General features: G+C 41.6%; 1 protein-coding gene across 1 annotated transcript; it reads right to left on the bottom strand.

Moving 5' to 3' along the window:
- Positions 1–1,374: 1,374 nt before the first annotated feature.
- Positions 1,375–18,908, bottom strand: Rbm44 (RNA binding motif protein 44). Its single transcript, XM_051190781.1, has 15 exons — positions 18,865–18,908; positions 17,052–17,142; positions 13,878–15,379; positions 13,572–13,630; positions 12,594–12,764; positions 11,772–11,955; positions 11,667–11,689; positions 11,464–11,548; positions 8,608–8,722; positions 7,883–8,014; positions 5,994–6,073; positions 5,822–5,892; positions 3,458–3,743; positions 1,654–1,799; positions 1,375–1,539 (listed from the first exon to the last, which is right to left on the bottom strand). The coding sequence occupies exons 2-15, from the start codon at positions 17,122–17,124 to the stop codon at positions 1,416–1,418; spliced, it is 3,051 nt and encodes a 1,016-aa protein (XP_051046738.1). The 5' UTR covers positions 17,125–17,142; positions 18,865–18,908; the 3' UTR covers positions 1,375–1,415.
- Between the last annotated feature and the right edge of the window lie 597 nt (positions 18,909–19,505).

Raw genomic sequence — 19,505 nt, 5'->3', positions numbered from 1 at the left:
TACATAATTTTTACAAATGCAAAGAACTTTGAAACAATAAACTTTTTTCTGGACAGTATTTCTTAAATATACTTATTAATGATGACTTATAAATGTTCATGACTACCTTTTTTCTAATTCAAAATACACTTTAAGTCTTGCGTAATAATTCTGAAATTAAGTCTATATACTCAATAAAACATGCAGATTTTAATACTATAGATGTATCTGTTGTTGCCAGATTTTAAAGGAGGATCATCAACTGGAATGTTAAGTTAGGTCCAATTTGCAGAGGATGTTTGATTTTCCTTAGTGCTGTAGAATACTCTCTGAATAAGGGTAGTCATACTTTCCAAGGATTTTCTAGAGGATCAAGAACACAGAAACCAACAATAAAATGAGCTGATTATGCCAAATACCACATTCTAGAAAAACTTAGGTAACAATATTACTTATTACTATACTATTAATTTTACAACTCACTTGTACATTGTATGCAATTTTTTGTTTATTTTGTTTTGTTTTTCAAGACAGAGTGTCTCACTATGCAGCTCTGGCTGTCCTAGAACTCACTCTGTAGACTAGGCTGTCCTCGAACTCAGAGAGCTCCACCTGCCTCTGCCTCCTGAGTGTTGGGATTAAAGGTATGAGCTACCACCGCCAAGCATATGCATTCCTTTGGTCTATTCACTGATGAATCCTATCACTAACTGAATTACTAAATTGGTTGCAGAAACAGGTTACCAGCTGTCACTATTATAACATCAGTGCAGTCAAGTTACTGCAGTTGAGAGGGAGCTATCTGGTGGAGCCAGGTGTTGAGTCACGCTCACTCTGAGGTACTTGAGCTACTGACATGTCCAACCCCCCACCCCAGCCTGCCACACACACCAGGACCTTTCTAGCCCATGTTCCCCTTTGTACAATTATTTGAAAACATACATCCTTGATGAGTTTAACCAAGATCCCACCTTCCTGGAAGCAGTGCTCTCTAGAAGGGTCTGGCTAGCTAAAGTGGGTAACTGGGGGACGGAGGGGGTGTTGGGGAAGTGGGCCTTTGAAGGCTGCAGCCTGGACCTTAGTGTTTTCTTCTCTGCTTCATGGTCTGGTCACGATGACAGGGACTCATCTACACACTGCGCCACCATGGAGCCTTTCTGCCACGTCCGTCATCCCAACCATGATGGACTATATTCTCTGAAGCTGAAGCAGACCTTCCCTCCTATAGATTGTCTCTCAGATGTGAGCAAAGTAACCAATACACTGGCTCTAAATCAACAGTTAACTAACATGGTGTACCTGTTTTAAAATGTAATATTTTACTATTATATTGCTGTTTCAATTTAAGATCAATAGTTTTACATAAAAACTAAAATCTTTAATATCTAAGTATAAAAGCATACAACTACGTTACCTTTATATTGCTTCATTTATTCCTAACGGGAAGTAGAATTTCTTAGAAAAGATGAAGTCATTTTGACAATGGTGTTGATGGACAAACCATTCAGAAAACCTTTATGATTTATTCTCACTTCCTGAAGAGCCTCGATTATGTGGTCTCTATATAACAGGAAAACAGACAGCAATTCTGCTTCTCAAGCAACCATGTGTCAGAAGTTTTCAATGCTACTTTGCACATACAAGTATAAGTAAAGTTATGACTTTAGTTAGTACCTGCTGATATCTGGATGCAGCTCACCCAGTCTCTTCATGATCTTGGTGAAGCTACGAAGGTTCAATGTATTTGGAGGTATGAAGTGAACAGGTGTCTCAGGTAATAACCGAGCAGACTCAATCTGGCTACAGTTTTTCTTGACACCCTAAGCAAATGTTGAAAATATGAGCAAAGAGGCGCAAGAACGTCTAGGAAGGTAAGAGAACTACACAGTCTATGAAAGCTGCCAACAAGAGCTTCACACACTTGAATCCAGAGCCTGCAGCACACTCTTCACACTTGCCCTCTGCCAGCCCCAATGCCCACAGCCCCAGCTGACTGGACCAAAGAGTGCTGTCTTCAGGCTGAAGAGCACCAGGCTCACAGGCCAGGTCTAGAGATTGCTTGTCTATGGGACTGGAACATAGAGGAAACAAATTCAGTCAAATGATCAGAGCCTGACTAGAAGCACTACAGCTAGTGACAGGAAGTGGGCGTACTGCAACCATGAGCACAGAAAAGCCACCTGAAGAGAGAGGAGGGACTGACAGATGCAGCGTGGTGTGGCGCAGAGGGAGGACCATAGTCCCCAAATAGCCAGCTCAGCTCCCAGGGACCCTGTGTCCCCCTTTCCTAGTATGGATTAGAACCGTGGACCCTAAAACCCACCCTAAATATTAAGTGTCAGGGAATGAATGGGGTGTTGTTGTTGTTTTGTTTTGTTTGAGACGGGGGTTTCTCCATGCAGTCCCGCTGTCCTGGAACTCATTCTGTAGTCCAGGCTGGCCTCAAACCCAGAGATCAGCCTGCCTCTGCTGGGATTAAAGGCATGTGCCCCCACCCCACCCCACCCCCAGGGAAAGGGAGCATTTTAACAGGGACTGCCACTGTCCAAGCTCAAGAAGGCAGCAGGTGGAGGAAAGATCACTATCTAGGTCACCCTTGACAACGAACAGAACAGTGAACTTTAGAGAATGAATTACAGGACAAAGAGGAAATGATCAAGTAAACGAAGACAATGGATATAGAGAAGCTTTGTAATAAAACCACAGGACAAGTAAGGGTTAAGTTCAAGAATGCAAATGAGACCCTGCTGGGCTTAGTAGGGAGGGCTGTGGGTGCTGTCAACAGAGAAAAGTCTGAATGGAAATGCAGTCTCCAAGGTGTCTAAAGGTATGGTGGGGTGACCAAGAGTCAGGAAAGGGCTGGGGAGGACTGAGGGACAAGGCTGGCAGCAGCGCAGGAGAGTTCTCTGGGAATGCTAATACTGTTCTCTCGTTTTTTAGCGGTGGGGGCGTGACTAAGTAATCGCAAGTGTCTAGTTATGAACACCAAGAGTGAATTTTACTGCGCATAAAAAAATATGGTATCACAATGGATACCAGACATTGTGTTGAGTGAAACTGTCACTTTCCAGGAAGCATTTAAAACTGTAATGGGGTGAAGATGAGGGTTTTGAAACTATGTTTTGTAGTTCTGAGATGTATAAGGTAAGGTTACTGTAAAAAACTTAAAAAAAAAAATACAAACAAAAAAACCGAGGCAATACTTATGGAAGAATGACTGCTAGAGTGGTTCTGTTCACGAATTAAGAAAGACAGTGAAGGACTATAGTAAACCCAGCTAAAAGAACCTGTTTCTCCAGAGCCAGGTGGGGGACAGCTAGATTTCTCCACAAGAGGAAGTGCAGCTGTGCAAACACAGGCGAGGGTGGATCTAAGATAAGAGCCATCCTACTGATCTGCTGTGCCAGCTGGGGGACTGTCATTACAACAGCACTTCCCGCAGCACTCAAGCCATGGCTAATCAATTAGGAAAACTAACCTGGTCCAAGGGAGGAAACTCACTGTCTTGCTCAGACTCCAGCTGCCTTGGTCGAGCTCTGGGCAGTCTACAAGCAGAAGAGGCAAAGGTGCCTTCTTTGTTGATGTTTTTCTCCAAAGGATTCACACTAGTGCTATTCCCAGTTTTGGACAAAAGTGGTGGTGTGTGTTCTCCAGGAATTTTCACAAGCCGCACGTTCACTGATTTTCCATTGATTTCTATACCATTCATTTCCTTCACAGCCATCTTTGCATTACTGTTTTTTGCAAAGGCAAGAGATGCATATCTAAAACACCAGAGCAGAAAACCAAGGGTTTTTGTTAATGGCCAGCTCCAACTTACTCTTGTAAAAACTAAGATGGCTTTCACATGAACAGCTAGCTGCTCTTAAATAGGTTCTTGAACTTGCTGGGGTATACAGGTGATGTTTGTTGTTTCTGAATTTTGTTTTTTGAGACAGGGTTTCTTATTTAGTCCTGGCTATCTTGGAGATTGCTCAGTAGACCAGGCTGACCTGGAACTCAGAGATCTGCCTGCCTCTGCTTCTCAAGGGTTAGGATTAAAGATGCTCACGGCCAAATAAGTAGGTATTTATTCAGGATAACTGAATATAGGACAAATGAAAGTGGAACTAGGATAATATGCAATAATTATGAATTATTTTATTAAAATTTAATGTTTAAAACTGCAGTCTATATGGTTGATATATACATTTGTACAGATCTGAGGCCTAGGGCCAAGTGGCTACACATCCTAAAAATGAAAGTTAATCTTTATGTACAAATATGAACTCCAAGTAGCTTGAAGGCTTAAATATTAAAGGCAAAACTGGAAAATATTAGCAGAATATATGCAAATGCACTTATAGTCAGTAGTGAGAAAATATATCAATAAAAAGTTGGACAATCTAGTCAGAAGTTTAATTATGTAATTGAGAAAGCTAAGCCAGAAAGGTACCTGTTAAGTTAACAGCTCTATACAGGGTTAAAAGAAGTTTGTTCTTTTAACCAAATCTTAAGCAAGGTTTCTTTTTTTTTAAATGATGGGACTACAGATACAATTTTAAAATATCCTTATATTTTTTGTATTTAACTGCATTTTCTAAATTTATACACAAAAATTGTATTTTAAGGAAAAAAAAAACCTCACTAAGATTTTTAAGGATTCTATAAGACACCAAATAAATAAATAAATAAATAAATAAAAAATAAAATAAAATAAAGACATGAAGTATAATATTCCTAAGAGATACAACTCTAGTTTAACATGAGAAAAATACATTAACATCCTATCAATGTGTCATATAAAAGAAACAATCTAAGTGTCTATAACTAAGAAAATTAGTACCAACTTTCACAAATGTAGGTCTCCTGCTACAAGCAAACCTCTCTTAATTATGTTTTGACCTCTGAAATCAATAGCTATTATTTTCATGACAGAACAGTAAATATCCCCATGAAGTAATTATCACTCTAACTGGATACTCTGATTAATGTATAAATGTCAAAGTAGACACACACACACACACACAGAAACCATAGATGGGTGATGCAGGCGTCTACCTAAAAATATAAAACAATGCAGAAGTAACTAAAGTCAGAAATAATTGAATTAAATATTCCCTTCCAAGCCAACTTTCTATCTTTTTGCCTAGTATAACAACAATATATGACAATACTATTTATTATCCTTATCCTCATTTTACAAAGAAGCTACAACTCAGAGAGGTTGAGTAATGCATTCAAAGTAATTCAAGTTAGTGAAGGAGTTGGGGATTGAAACAATTCTCTTCCTTCCTTCTTTTTTTTTTTTTTTTTTTTTTTTTTTTTTGGTTTTGAGACAGGGTTTCTCTGTGTAGCCCTGTCTATCCTGGGACTAGCCCTGTAGACCAGGCTGGCCTCAGACTCAAAGATCCACCTGTCTCTGCCTCCCGAGTGCTGGGATTAAAGAAAGGCATGCACCACCACTACCCAGGAAATCATGTGGTTTCTGAGAATTGAATTTAAGATCTCTGGGAGAGCATCCAGTGCTCTTAACCTCTGAGCAATCTCCCCAGCCCTGAAATGGTCCTGTTTCTTGAGTATATCTTCGTAAATGATGCACTCTTCTGCTGTGAAATGGCATATAGCCAGATAAATACACAAAACTCAGTTAACTCTCCTATCTATGATAAAGAGACCATGTGTGACGGTGGATGCTGCAATCTCAGCAGCCAGGATTCTGAAACAGGAATAACAGTCTAATACCCAGCCTAACTGCTGCTGTTCTGTTCTGTCTGGGCCTTCTCCGTGGAGTGGCTCCTGCTCACTCAATCTGTTGCACAGCAGACATATAGTAATGCACAGCTTGAATTTGGTAGCATACCTGTAATTAGTAGAATCATCGATTGAAATTTCAGAAACTTGATATTTCTGGAAATGAGTCCTTAAATCAGCCTAGAAGAAGAAAAAATAAAATCTGTGAAAGGTTGAAAAGACATCACAATAATTTATACATTTAAAAGTGAAGCCCCCTCTCCCCGAAATTCTGGACCTACCTCAGATACAGAGGGGCAAAGACCACCAACATGTATCAAAAAGCCTTTACTTCTTCGAAGCTGTTCACCATTCTTCATTTCTGATTATAGAAAAAAATATATCACAGAAATGCCCACTGTGACATCAAATATTTTAAAGAAAAATGCCAATGTTAATATTTCATTTTCTTTCCAATTGCAAAACGTATTTTTGATTTTGTGTGTTGTATGTGCATGGGCATTGTATGTGCATGCCAAAGTGCACGGGTGTGGAAGTCAAAGGACAACTTACAGGAGCCAGTTCTCTCCTTCTACCATATAGATTATGGGAATTAGACTCAAGTCATCATGATGGCAGGTAAATGTACTTACTGCCAAGCCTGACAATTTGAGTCCTGTCTTTAGGAATCGCTGGACTTTTTAAAGTTGTCCTCTGACCTCTATATGCCTGCCACGGCACACACACCCACACCTACACATGCTTACAAGATAAATTAAAAGTAATAAAGTCAGAAAACATCTAAATTAAACCAAGCATGTTTGTAGACACCCGTAATCCCAGAATTGAGAAAGTTGAGGCATGAGGATCACAAGTTCAAAGTTAGCCTGGAATACATACTGTAACCTTTTTAAAAAAAACACTAAAACAAATCAAGCACCACAGATTGGATACAAGAGTCTAGACTGTCAGCCTTAAGATTCCTGCATCTTATTCATGTTACCCTAAAATAAAGAGTTCTGGTGCACAGTATCCAGTCTCCTGTAGTTCAAAAGTTCACCACTTGCAATACAAGCACCAAGCATCACTCATCTCTGCCGTTTAGACCTGGGGTACACACAGGTTCTCAGTGCCTGCGTCACACCAGTGTCTGGACACTCTTAAGTGCACTACTTGCTGGAAAAAAAACAAAAAAAACCCTCAAAAAAAAAAAAAAAACCCAAAAACCAAAACCACTTTGAATCAAACATGCATCATGGCAGGTATAGACCTTGTCATTATGGAAGGAATACAAGGAAATTTAGGTATCATAAAGCTAGGTATCATAAAGGAGATTATAGATCTCCTTTTTGACAAAAGTATACAAAGTCTGCATGCTCTATCTATCTCCCTGGTCCCAACTGTGGAGACAACTGGATGTGAACTAAGATCCTATCCACTGAGCACAGGTTCCCAGCCCTCACCCAGCATACAGGTGTATATACATTGTCTAAAGACTTCTTAGTTTCTACCTGTTATATTTTTTATGGAATAACGGAAGGTCTATGAATCCACTTTTCATAAGCAGTAAGAGTAGCTTAGCCTTTTGAAATGACTGTGAAAACTATTGTTTTTGTCTTACAGAGGAGGAGGCTGGGCAGTTTCAGTTTGGTCCAGGCACTGTCTCTCATGGTTAAGACCTTGCCTTCTTCACCAGGCGGTGGTGGCACACGCCTTTAATCTCAGCACTCAGGAGGTAGAGGAAGGTTCGAGGCCAGGCTGGTCTAAAGAGCAAGTTCCAGGATGACTAGAACTGTTAAACAGAGAAACCCTCTCTTGAAAAAAAAAAAAAAGGAAGACCTTGCATTCCTCATTAAGGTACTAATCTGCTCATCCATCTGGAGAGAAAGCGAAGAAGCCTTCTTCACAGTTTAGATGCTGACACTGAAGTTACCGTAACAAACGCACCTCCTAGCCACTCTCCTCTGCTTTCACCAGTAAGGCTGTGCACCCTGTGGGCTGAACACTGGCTCTCCAGAAACGAGAGTTATTAACTATTTGCTCTTTAAAACTTCACCTCCAACTGGCCAATTTTCTCACTTTTTAAAGAGGAACAAAATACTTTTATAGCTTGTCTCCCCCAAACAACATAGTTTAGCACCATTTTTAGATAAGCTAGGTTATGATTTTCCTGCAGTTCTGGAGAACCAACCTAATGGACTCTTTGGGCTCCATCCGTCGTGTTCTGTTCCTCGTGTTTCCTGAGGTCCTGAGACGTCAACTCCAGTCAGCCTCTCTGTTGCGTCAAACCAGTCTTCACTTACTTCACAAACGCTTTTGTGTTCTAAGGCATTGAGCACAAGGAACCATGTCTATCTCTCAGGAACACAGTTATAAACCCCTCTGTCCAGACAAGGATGGACTTTATGTGTGATGCAGAGATGAGCACGGTGGAATCGAGCCAGGCAGTCTCTGACTCTATTCCAAACACAAAGCTCTTTTCAGCCCTAGGCTTCCCTCACTGGACGCCGATGCCCAGTGTATCGAAAGCCTTTCTCCCTCACTTTCATCAGTTACCTACCCTTTATTGATGAAGTTATTTTTATACACAAACTCAGTAAACATGCTGTGGTTCTTCAGCTCACTAAAATTAATAGCAGTCTGGAATTACAACCTTTGAAAGGAAAAACTAGTACAGACTGGGTACATTTTAAACATTACATGTTTTCTGGTTTTTTATTTTTTGGTTTTTGGAGACAGGGTCTCACTATGTAGCTCTGGCTATCCTGGAACTCACAATATACACCAGGTTGGCCTTGAACTCACAGAATGCCTACTTCTGCCTCCTGAGTGCTGACTGAAGGTGTATGCCACCATGCCCAACACATTACATTTTTTTTTTTAGAAGCTACACAAATAACACATTTCCATCCTTACCTTTATCATCGAGCTTCAGCTGAGTAAAGTCTATGTTTATATCACAATTTTTAAGACCATCATTCATGGGTGATTTATCTTGTTTAGGATGACTACTGTCAGATACAAAAGACATCTGAGGATTAAATAAAAAAAAGTAAAAGATAAAGACTAACAGTCACTGCATCCTACCTGGTGACAGGCACTTTTCACTTGCATTACTTTAACTACAAATAACGAAGGCTATGTATGACAGAAAAATCATTTTCATCTGACTGTGTAGTAAAAACACTCAGTATAGGTTGTTGGTCAGCACCAGTAAGAATTGGGGTTCTACTGGTGTGTACAGCGATGGTACAAGTATTTATGATTTTTGAGATAATAGCCCTTTATTCATTTCAGTGTATAAGCTTTCAATTATGGGAAATAAAAACCCTGTATGTAGACCTGAGTTGTTCTCTACAGTTAAATTCTAGGCTAGGGTAGATTCAAGGGTAGTGTTTACCTAGCGTGTGTGACAGTTTGTGTTTGATCTATAATACCAAAAAAAAAGGAAACAAAAAACTCAAGCAATTAATTGAACCTTATAGGCATCATGTAACTTCAGTGAGGTGGCTCATGGGGTAAAGATGCTTGCCACCAAGCCTGACAGCCTGGGTTTGCTCTCCAGGATCCACATGGTGGGAGTGGCCCCTAGAGGCTGTCCTCTGACTTCTACATGTGCACTGAGACACATGCGTGCCTATACACACAATACAAAATAAAAAGTAACCTTATATTGGTTTAAAGTCAAAAATAAGACTACAAAACTGTATTATGTTGCCTTTTTGTTTGTTTTTCATGACAGGGTTTCTCTGTGTAGCTTTGGAGCCTGTCCTGGAATTAGCTCTTATAGACCAGGCTGGTCTTGAATTCACAGAGATCCACCTGCCTCTGCCTCCCGAGTGCTGGGATTAAATGTGTGTGCCACCACTACCTGGCTTATATTACATTTTAAACTTTCTTATTACTTACAAGAATTTTTTTGGCAGCTCTAAGGATGGGGCTTATGTGTGCTAGACAGGTGTTCTACACCAGCTGTGCCCTCAGCACCACCACTGTTATTCTATGTTTTCCCCCTGAATCAGCAGGCTGTTCTATAGCTACATTGCCATGGGAAGAACTGCATGGACTGTTAAGTGGCTAAATTATTTTAAAAATATGTAACAAAGCTGAACATATAAGATTTAGCCTTGGATCTATTATTCTTTTTTTAATGCGCATGATTTTTATATAGATTTATTATTTTTTCTTATTTTACATATAGATCCCAGTTCTCTCTCCCTCCCATGCCCTTGATTCCCCTCCAACCCCCCCCCCACTCCACAGGGAGGTCGATGCCCTCCAGGAGGGATCATCAAAATCTGTCAAGTCATTTGGAGTAGGGACTAGGCCCTCCCTCCTGCCTCTAGGTTAAGGGAGTATCCCTCCATGGGGAACGTGCTCCCAAAATCCTTTCATGCACCAGGGATACATCCTGGTTCCACTGTCAGAGGTCCCTTAGACTGCCCAGGCCTTCTAACTGAGACCCACATTCAGAGGGTCTGAGTTAGTTCAATGCTGGATTCCCAGCTATCAGTCTGGAGGTCCATGAGCTCCCCCTTGTTCAGGTCGGCTGTCTCTGTGGATTTCTGTAGCCTGGTCTTGACCCCTTTTCTTATCATTCCTCCCTCTCTGCAACTGCTTCTGTTTCCATCAGCTACTAGATGAGGCCTCTATGATGGTATTTCTTCTTTTTAAAGAAGTCCCCCCCCCAGGTGGAATGGTCTCCCAATATTATGTTTGTGTAATTTCATAGGAGAGAGCAACTATTTTAAGTCTTTTCCTTTTCATTCTGAACTAAGAAGGACTGCATTTTTACTCGCTAAGGAGCTGGTTTCTGTGTCACTCCACACTCAGGGTTCTTGTTTATCTGTTTCCTGGTTTTTCAGACAGAATCTCAATCATGCCCCTCTCACTACTGTCTCCTGAGTGCTGAGACTACGAACATGTGCCGCCATGCCGGGCCTGCAATGTGTTCCTATGTAACAATTAAACCACCCAAGACATATTTCATAAGGGAAGAAATAACACTTTCCTTGTCTAACATGAAAGAACTGTTATTTTACCCCACAAAATGAGAGCTAAACTGCAGGGTGAGCCTCTGGCTCATGATGACAATGCTGGCAATCAACATGCCTTGTCCATTCCTTCCACCTTCAGTCTCTAGGTGTACGATGAACTCATGTTCCCTTCCTCACCATAGTGATGACAACCGCCTGAACAAGACTGGCTCTTATACAGCACTCACTCCTTTGGCTCAGTCTCTCAAATGGGAGTCCCAGAAGTCAGTCAGTGCAGTGGGAAGGACAAAGGTGTCTTCTGAGGGTTACTCCTTAGATTTAAATGATTTGATCATGCTTTCAGTCATGTAAAGCTGGGCATGGGGGCAGAGTTGTAGTCCCAGCACTGCACTGAGGACATACCCAAAACCTCGTAAAAAGCCAAGCAAGTAGAACAGATCTGTAACCCAGATCCCCTGCTGGGGGACAAAGATGGAGACCAGAGGACGGCCTGCAAGTTTTCAGGCCAGCTAGCCTAGCATAATGCAGCGGTGAGCCAGAGACCCAGTCTCTGGTGGAGGCTGAGGACTGACACAAGAGCTTGTCTTCTGACCTCCACACACACGAGCAGCCCTGGAACATGTCAGCTGTGACGTGTGTCCTCTGACCCCACCTGCACGAATGCACAGCTGGGTGGCTCCCATGTGCTCTACCCAAGGATGAGGTCTGGCCTCCACATGCATGTGCACACACATGCATGCACATGGACACGCAAACATGGGACCCGCTCTCTTACCTGGGACAACTCCTTCTGTAGGCTCGGGGAAGCATCAACATCAGGTACGCTTTGATTACCCAGCTCAGAATCTGCTCCTGTAAGGCTGAATAGATAAACGTTCCTTAAATGTTCTCAAAAGGAAACAAAGCAGAAAATTTAGATGTATGGCTTAAGTAGTTTTTAAAGCACATAAATTCTATGTTAGATAAAACTATAATTACCCACATGCCTCTTCTTCCATTAGCTAGAAACAAGGGGGAAAACAGATTTAGTATGTTTTCTGTCTGAACAAAGTTAACATTTTATGCGAGGATATACACACATACCCTGGAAGCAAAATCGGCGAAGGCAGATAACAGTTTGGACTCCATTGACAGGGGAGGCAGCTCTTCCAGTGGAATGCCCTTGTGGACTTTTTCTTTCAAGTTCATGTACCTAACTTTCAAGTCTCCCAGAACAGACAGCAGTGTTGATCCTAATTCCTTCTTAGCAGAATTACTTGGTAAATTCCTGTTCAAAATTCACAGAACTACATTATTTAGGCTCAAGCCATTCACCTAACACCAACATGGTATCACATACTTAGTTCTAGCTCTACCAGGTCTTTGATTTTACCTGTCAAACGAACCAAAATAGATACATTTTCTAGGGTGGATATTAGCAACCACTGATAGATATGACACAATACCATGCAGAAACTCCAACTGCCTTGACCCTTACTTGGACTCTATGAGCAAACAGCAAACTCATTTATTTTACTGGATTAATTACCTCACCACAACATAGAATTGTGTTGTTTATTTTTTTAAACGAATCTCAAAATGTAGCCCTGGCTGGTCTGAAACTCACTAGGTATGCAAGGCTGGCCTCTAATTGAGTCATGCCCTTGCCCCTGCCTCCCAAGTACTGGGATTACACCCACACCCAGGGAAAGAAGTTCTTTTGAAGTTTATTACTCCTATATTTTTGGCTTTGAGCCTAGCCTTTAATGGCTGAACCATCTCTCCCGCCCTAAGTTTACTACTCTCAAGGCAACTGATAAACCCAATATAGCCTATGTTTTGTCTTTCAAAAACTGAAAACAGATTTCTAGAATAAAGTCATAGCGATAACGTTTAAGAAAATCTGGATTTAAAATTGATGAACACCTATTGACTCCTGCTCTACTTTCCATTACAAGTTTGTAAATGTGACTACAGTGGCGATGGCACATCTGGTAGCAAACATCCAACAGGTGCATCTCCGCCTTCACTGCCCTCTCAACACTTCTCTCACAGCACCTGGATGGCAGATTCATCTCCTCATGACGCTGGCATGCCCTTTAAAGGGAAAGACAGGGTTAGGTAAGATTCCGAACATAGTCTACAGCAGTGACAGACTTCTTTCTAGAAACAGATTTTAGGTTTTACTGAGACAGGGCTTCTCTGAATAGTCCTGGCTGTCCTGGAACTCACTCTGCAGACCAGGCTGACCTTGAACTCAGAGATTTGCCTGCCTCAGCCTCCTGAGTGTGTGTGCCACCATATCTGTCCAGATTTTATCTTTCTTATATTTCCCTGTAGTTTAATTCAATTTCTCCTATAAAGGGGAAGCTATAGCTATAAACTGTTTTGGATGTTTAATTTATAAATTTAGTTTTATAGTTTTGGGATACAGACTAAACTCTTTAGAAAAATGAAAAATAAAAAAGACACATGATTTCAGAGTATGGTAATGTATGTAACTCTCATTTATTCCACTCCCAAATGCCTTTTGGAATATTAATAAATGCAAAGAAAATCCAATGATGAATAGGCTTACATTTAACAATACTTCAGTGAGTGTATCTGTTTATCTCTTCAAATATGTGGCATTTTCCCTAAGATGCTAGTTTGTTTAATCTCTGGGTGATTCAAAAGGAAGAAAAAGAAAACCGAATCAGTATGGCTGTAGCTTGGGTGAAGGAAGATGATGTCTTTCTGTTTCAAGAAACTGCAGGCTCTTCATGACGATCTCTAACCCCATACTGCTAGTGTGTCTGCTGAAATGGCCAAAATGTAAACTTCATTACAGCCCCTTTAATTCTACATGGTTGAATACACTACACAGAAAATAAATTCATGTGTGAGCTTGTACAGCTGACCTACCTTTCAGGATGTTTCTTTTTGTCTGTGCCATTAAATGTTTTTCTAAGTTCCAAGGATTTCTGAAAACAATATAAAATAAAATTATATGACGAAATGAATGTTATACACAGTTTCAAAAGGGTAAAATGTTAGACCAGACCTTGAAACAATTTTGTGGACCATGCCTGCTGCCAGAAGACAGAGCTGTGGCATCCTGCCACCCTTTCCCTTGAGCTAGCATTTGCTCACCAAGACTCCAAATGAGCCAACCACATCTGCATAACTTCTAAGATGTGTAGATGAAAATTTGGATATTATTGACTTTACCTCATTCATGGAAATCCCATTAGGCTTTAAACAGTCCCCTGAGAGCGACTTTCCTGATTCTTTTGGTACAGTCATCTCTGCATCTCTGCAATCCTGTCTGCACGACCAGTCTGTATTACAGGCCACACTTTGTCTCTCACTTTGCCGCTCATCAGGCTGATGTTTTCTCATCATTGTTATCTCTGTGTTGCTTGATGTAGACATGACAGAAGACCTTGCATTTGCCCCTCTGCTCACATCCAGTGTCTGCTGAATCGTGGCATCTGACTCTAGCTTAAGACATGGTTCTTTCACATCAGGAGAGCATGTTTTATTTGTGGCACCGCTTTTTACACAGTGCAGGCAGCTGTCCTCCACTTCTGCCTGATTCTCCGTGGCTGCCATCTTTGGTAACACAGGAGAAAAAAAGCCTGGATCCGGGAGGCTTTTGTATTGCAAAGAGCCACAGAGAGAAATGACCGAGTCATCAAAAATGGAAGTCCCAGAAGTCTCGAGAGGACTGTTATTAGCCTTCAGTTGTGTCCCAAGGGCTTGGTCTTGGTGAAACGAGACAGGGTTCTCATGGTGCTGTAATGTTTTGTTCTGGAAAATTCCATTTCCACAAAAATCTTTACTTTCAATTGTCTGAGGTTTCATTTCTTTAGCAAACATTTTAGTTTGGGGTACTTTCTGAGGGCTCAAGGGAGAGCTGCTTCTCTGTAAAATGTCATCAAACGCTTTACGGTTTAGTAAACCAACCTCTTGTTCCTTACACTTTTCAAATTTTGGTTCATGATATTGTTTTAACGTGTCAGAACTCTGAGATTTAGAGGAATGAGGTGAACATTTTTGTGCTAAAATATTAAGTGACTCCACAGAGGGGCTAGGACCACTCTCTAATTTAACATAATTATCTTCTAAATTGCCAACAGACTTACTGCCATAGCCTGCTGTCTCCGACTCGCTCTCCTCCAGCCTCGATTCGCTTACTGTTTTAGCTGGGTCACAGGGTAAGTGGGCACTGATGCACTCCTGCTCAGCACTGTGGTACTCCTGCTGTGAATCATCGTCTATGTCACTCTTGTGCATGTCACCATGGTCTCCACCTGAAACCGCACGGCTGCTCTGCAATCCAACACTATTATTATCTTGAGGTCCTAAAATGCCAAAAAAAGCCTCTGCCTGTTTGGGCATTTCAGGTTGTAACTCTGAATATAACTGTGGAAGATTTTCATTCTGGAGTTTTGATTCTGAGCAATGTATAGAGTAGGTCTCATTCAAAAAAGCATAGTCAATACTGTCTTCAAACTCACTTGACTGAGAGAAAATATTCTCTGCATTAGTGTCTTGATTTACTGAGGATGGTTCTGATAAATCCATCTTGTCAATGCTGTTGATTTCTTTGTCACTAACTCCTTGTTCGGCTGCCAAGGAATCCCATCCACCATCAGGAAAAGTTAGCTGGACTTCGTTGCAACCACTGGAAAGTAACCTGTTTTCTTTCTTAGGGTTATAAGGTTTATCTGTTCAAAAAAAGTAAAAGAGAATATGTTATCAACATCATAGAAACTAAACATTGAAAAAAACTAGATATAATCTGCTCCTAACTCCCCCAAATGCTGGGCTACTTTTACATCATTGATGACAAACACAAATAGCCCTTGTAACAACCATTGTGATGATTATTAAAGCTGGCCCTTTAGTGATCATGACTGCAGGGCCCTCTTGATAGAGTTGCTCCTCCTTAAAATGCAGCAGAGTGCTTCACGCCATATGCCATCGGAAGATAAAATATGAACCATTTACCAGCTAGGACGAGATACCTCAGGAGAATCTCCATCCTGGCATCTCAACCCGAACTTCCAACCCCAGAACTATGAGAAAATACTCTGAAGCTGTTTAAGCCACTTAAGCAATGGTGCTTTGCTATAACTATCCAAGTTGATGTAAGTGTCAAGAGCCTTCCTAAACTCTTTCCGTGATGAGAAGTCTTTCCTCTATAGGGCAGCCACTTTACTTGTGGACAGGTCTAATAAGAACTTTTAAAAAGTAGCATCATTTAATAAACTTGGGGGATCTGCTGGGTTGGTCAGGGCATAGATGAAGGCAAGAGGACACCAGTGCTGCCCCCACAGCTTATGGCTTTCCTAAGGGTTATAGACAAACACACAGAAAGACACCACAGCTAAAGGAGACGTTCTGACCATTGTGCTAATGGAACAGGGAAACTTGAGGAGAGAGGAGGGGCACTTTGGGAAAAACCTTACCTTTGGCAAGTGGTTTTGAACAAAACAGACTAATTTGTCTTAGATAAATCCAACAAGTGCCGCTGGCTACGTGAACGAGCATGCCCTTGCAGGAACTAGGCCAGCCTGCATGGAGTGGAAGAGATGCCTGAGAGAAGTGTGGGGAACTGCTTAGGACCCTGGCTCTTATCCTAAGGGATGGGAAAGCCACTGTAAGCCCTTTAAAAGGGTGACTGGGATTGAGCTGTGAAAAGCGCCTTAAGAAGCTTGGAGAGTGAAGGCAGGCAGATCAAGAGCGCAAAAGTACGACTAGAGAGAGTATTAAATAACAGACACATCATAGAAGTGAACCTAAAGCTTCTAAAACAGTAATAATTCTTGGAGCAATACATTCTGGGATTTTCTATTTCATTTTACTAAAAAGCACAATTAGCTCACTTTATTTCAAGAGCCACTGACTGGCCACTCCATGCTTAAGTACCACCTAAGACTTACTGGGCACTGCATCTGAACGGGAATATTTAGCCCTAAAGAGAGGGCCTGCCATGAAGAGCAGGTGCAGAGGAGGGAGGGCAATGTAGGACAGGGAGGAGGAAGATGGAGTTAAGCCACGGCAAGTGATCTGAGGTCACTGATAAAAGGTACAGATTAATGCTCAGCTGCAAAAGATACAGAGACTCACAGAGGGACACTATTTCATTTTATGCTTATAGTGAATTAATATATATGCTGGCTTATATCAAAATTTTAACAGATTAGTCAAACAGGTGGGTCTTCCATGGACTTTCCTACTATATAATTATAAAAGCAGTTTGCCCACAGCTACCACAAACTCACGAAAGACTTGACAAAGTTAACAGTGTGCTGAATTGTACCATCTTGCTGGGTGAGGCTTTAAAACAGCAACCCTGAATGGAAACTTTTGTTTATCTGAACCTTGGCCCCTCACCTTTTTGGAGGTCTCCTCCATTTTTCTGGTAGTTTTTATCAGAATTGGTTTCTACTACTGCAGTGGCCTGCATAGTTCAAAGATGTACATTCTAGAAAAAGGTACAACATTGAACTGTTAGTATACCTGACACAGAGTTAAAAAAAAAAAAAAAAAAACTTAGAAATAAACAAAGCAGCAGTTAGGGCCAAAGATTCTACTATCTGAGCCAATAAACATTAAAACAGGTAGGACATGTATCCCAAACTGGCCTCAAATTCACTATGTGGCCAAGGATGAGCTTGAATGGCTGGCTCACCTGTCTCCAAACTCTCAAGTATTGAAATTATAGGACATGCCACCATATCTGACTTATGGAGTGTTGCGGATTAAACCCAGGGCTTTGGGTAAATACTATCAACTCATCAACATCTCCAGCTTTTTTGAATAACTGTTTTAAGAGCCTGAATCACACACAAAAAACCCTGTTTTTAAATTCCGACAGTGCATGAAATATAAAAAGGGCAGGCATCTCAGTCACTGTTCTATCGCTGTGAAGAGACATCATGACCAAGGAAACCCTTATAAAAGAAAACATTTAGCTGGGAGCTTGCTCACACTTTCAGAGGCTTAGCTCATTGTCACAGCAGGAAGCATGCAGACAGAAGCTGAGAATTCTGCATCCTGACTCATGGGCAGCAGGAAGAGAGTGAGTCTGCTCCTGGCATGGGCTTTTGAAACCTCAAAGCACACCCCGAATGACATGCTTCCTCAAAGAAAACCACACCCCCTAATCCTACTGAAGTGTTTTATTTCCTGGTGATTAAGTATTCAAACATAGGAACAATGAGGGTTATTATTTAACCACCACAGCCTGGACAATAATCTCAAAGACTACTTTGGGCCTGCTGTCAAGTCTAGACAGAAATTGTTTCCTAAACAAACTGTACAGTTATGGAAAACAAACAAGCGGTTGAGAAGGTAACATGCTTGCTACAAGCCTAAGGATCTAAGTTCAGATCCCCAATATCCAGTAGCACAGCATCTCCAGGCATTCTATACAAAGCTTCTTTTTATACTTTCTTGCAAGTAACAAATCTAGTTTCCAATATCCCCTTCTTTTCTAAAATTAAAAACAACACCAACAACAAAAACCTTTCTAGTCGTGTTTGATGTTTTCCCAATCAACTCACACCTAGAATTCCACACACTATGAGACTGGGTAAGGACATCAGGAATCCGAAGGCAGTCATTACAGTGACACCCAGAACAGTCTGGATCCTTTCTGGCTAGGAAAATTTGAACACCGTTGAACCTGTAATTTGTTATCTGGAAAGGCTTCACGTAAAATACTCATTAACTATCTGGGATCAGAACCCTAAAACTTGCAATGTTTAAACTTTAGAAAGCCAGGAAATGGCAAGCAACATAAAGCAATAAATGAATGGTCCCAAGGACTAGCTCATTTAGGCACCAAGTGATCTTTGTCTGCAAGCCGATCGATCACTTCATCTTATAAAACAACGAAACTGCCGGTTGGTGGTGGTGGTGCAAGTCTTTGATTCCAGCCCTCAGGAGGCAGAGACAGGTGTATCTCTGTGGTTTACAAAGCAAGTTCCAGGACAGCCAGGGCTAGAGAGAAAACTTGTCTCGAAAAACAAAAAAACAAAACAACAAAAAACAACGAAACCGTTGCAAGAATGAGCTCAAGAGCAAACTAGTGTGATGGTGGGATCACAAGCACAACTGGGTCCAGGTCTCGGGCTGGACAGCTCAGAACCGATCAGCTCCCAACCCGCCCTGCCCGGGAGTCTCACTTCCATGTTGGGCTCACCGTGAGTGTCGTCCTGTCCCTGCTGTCACACCTCTCCCCCTGGTCGCCCTTACCTCCTACTCTGCTTCCTAACGAGTAGAGCCCTGAGCTTGTCTGGTAACGGCTGCCGGAGGCCCGCCCACCGCTCGAGGAGCGCTCCTATTGGCCTGTGTGATCAGGCCTGCACCATGATTGGCTTGATTGGCCCGAAAGCGCGGGAAGGAGCTGCAGGCTTGGATTGGCTGGCTAGGTGTATAAGTGTCTTCTCGCGAGATTTGGTGAGTTTCCTGGTTTCTATAGCAGCATTTATCCTGGACGTGAACCTCTGTATCTTTCACTGCTCCCAGCCTCCCTTCCTGCAGGATGAGGGGGGCAAGGATGGGGCACTTGTTTGCCTCTGGGGCAAAACTCTGGGGTGCACCACAAAATTCCAGAAAGCAAGACAATATTTCAGGACGATCCGTTAAACAAAGAAAGCAACAGAACAAGACTCGATGAGAAAATTATCCAAATAGTACCCCCTTTCTCCTCTCCCCCTTTTTTGGTCAGGCTGAAAGTGGTTCCTCGGAGCAGACTGTTGCTGATCATGTTTTTTTAATCTAAATTGTTATCATGGATTCTTTTTTAGTTAATTTTGATTTTTGTATGATTACATGAAATTA

Source organism: Phodopus roborovskii, unplaced genomic scaffold (genome assembly GCF_943737965.1).
Source record: "Phodopus roborovskii unplaced genomic scaffold, PHOROB, whole genome shotgun sequence".
In the NCBI taxonomy this organism is placed as follows: Eukaryota; Metazoa; Chordata; class Mammalia; order Rodentia; family Cricetidae; genus Phodopus; species Phodopus roborovskii.
This window is presented reverse-complemented; position numbering and strand designations above follow the sequence as displayed.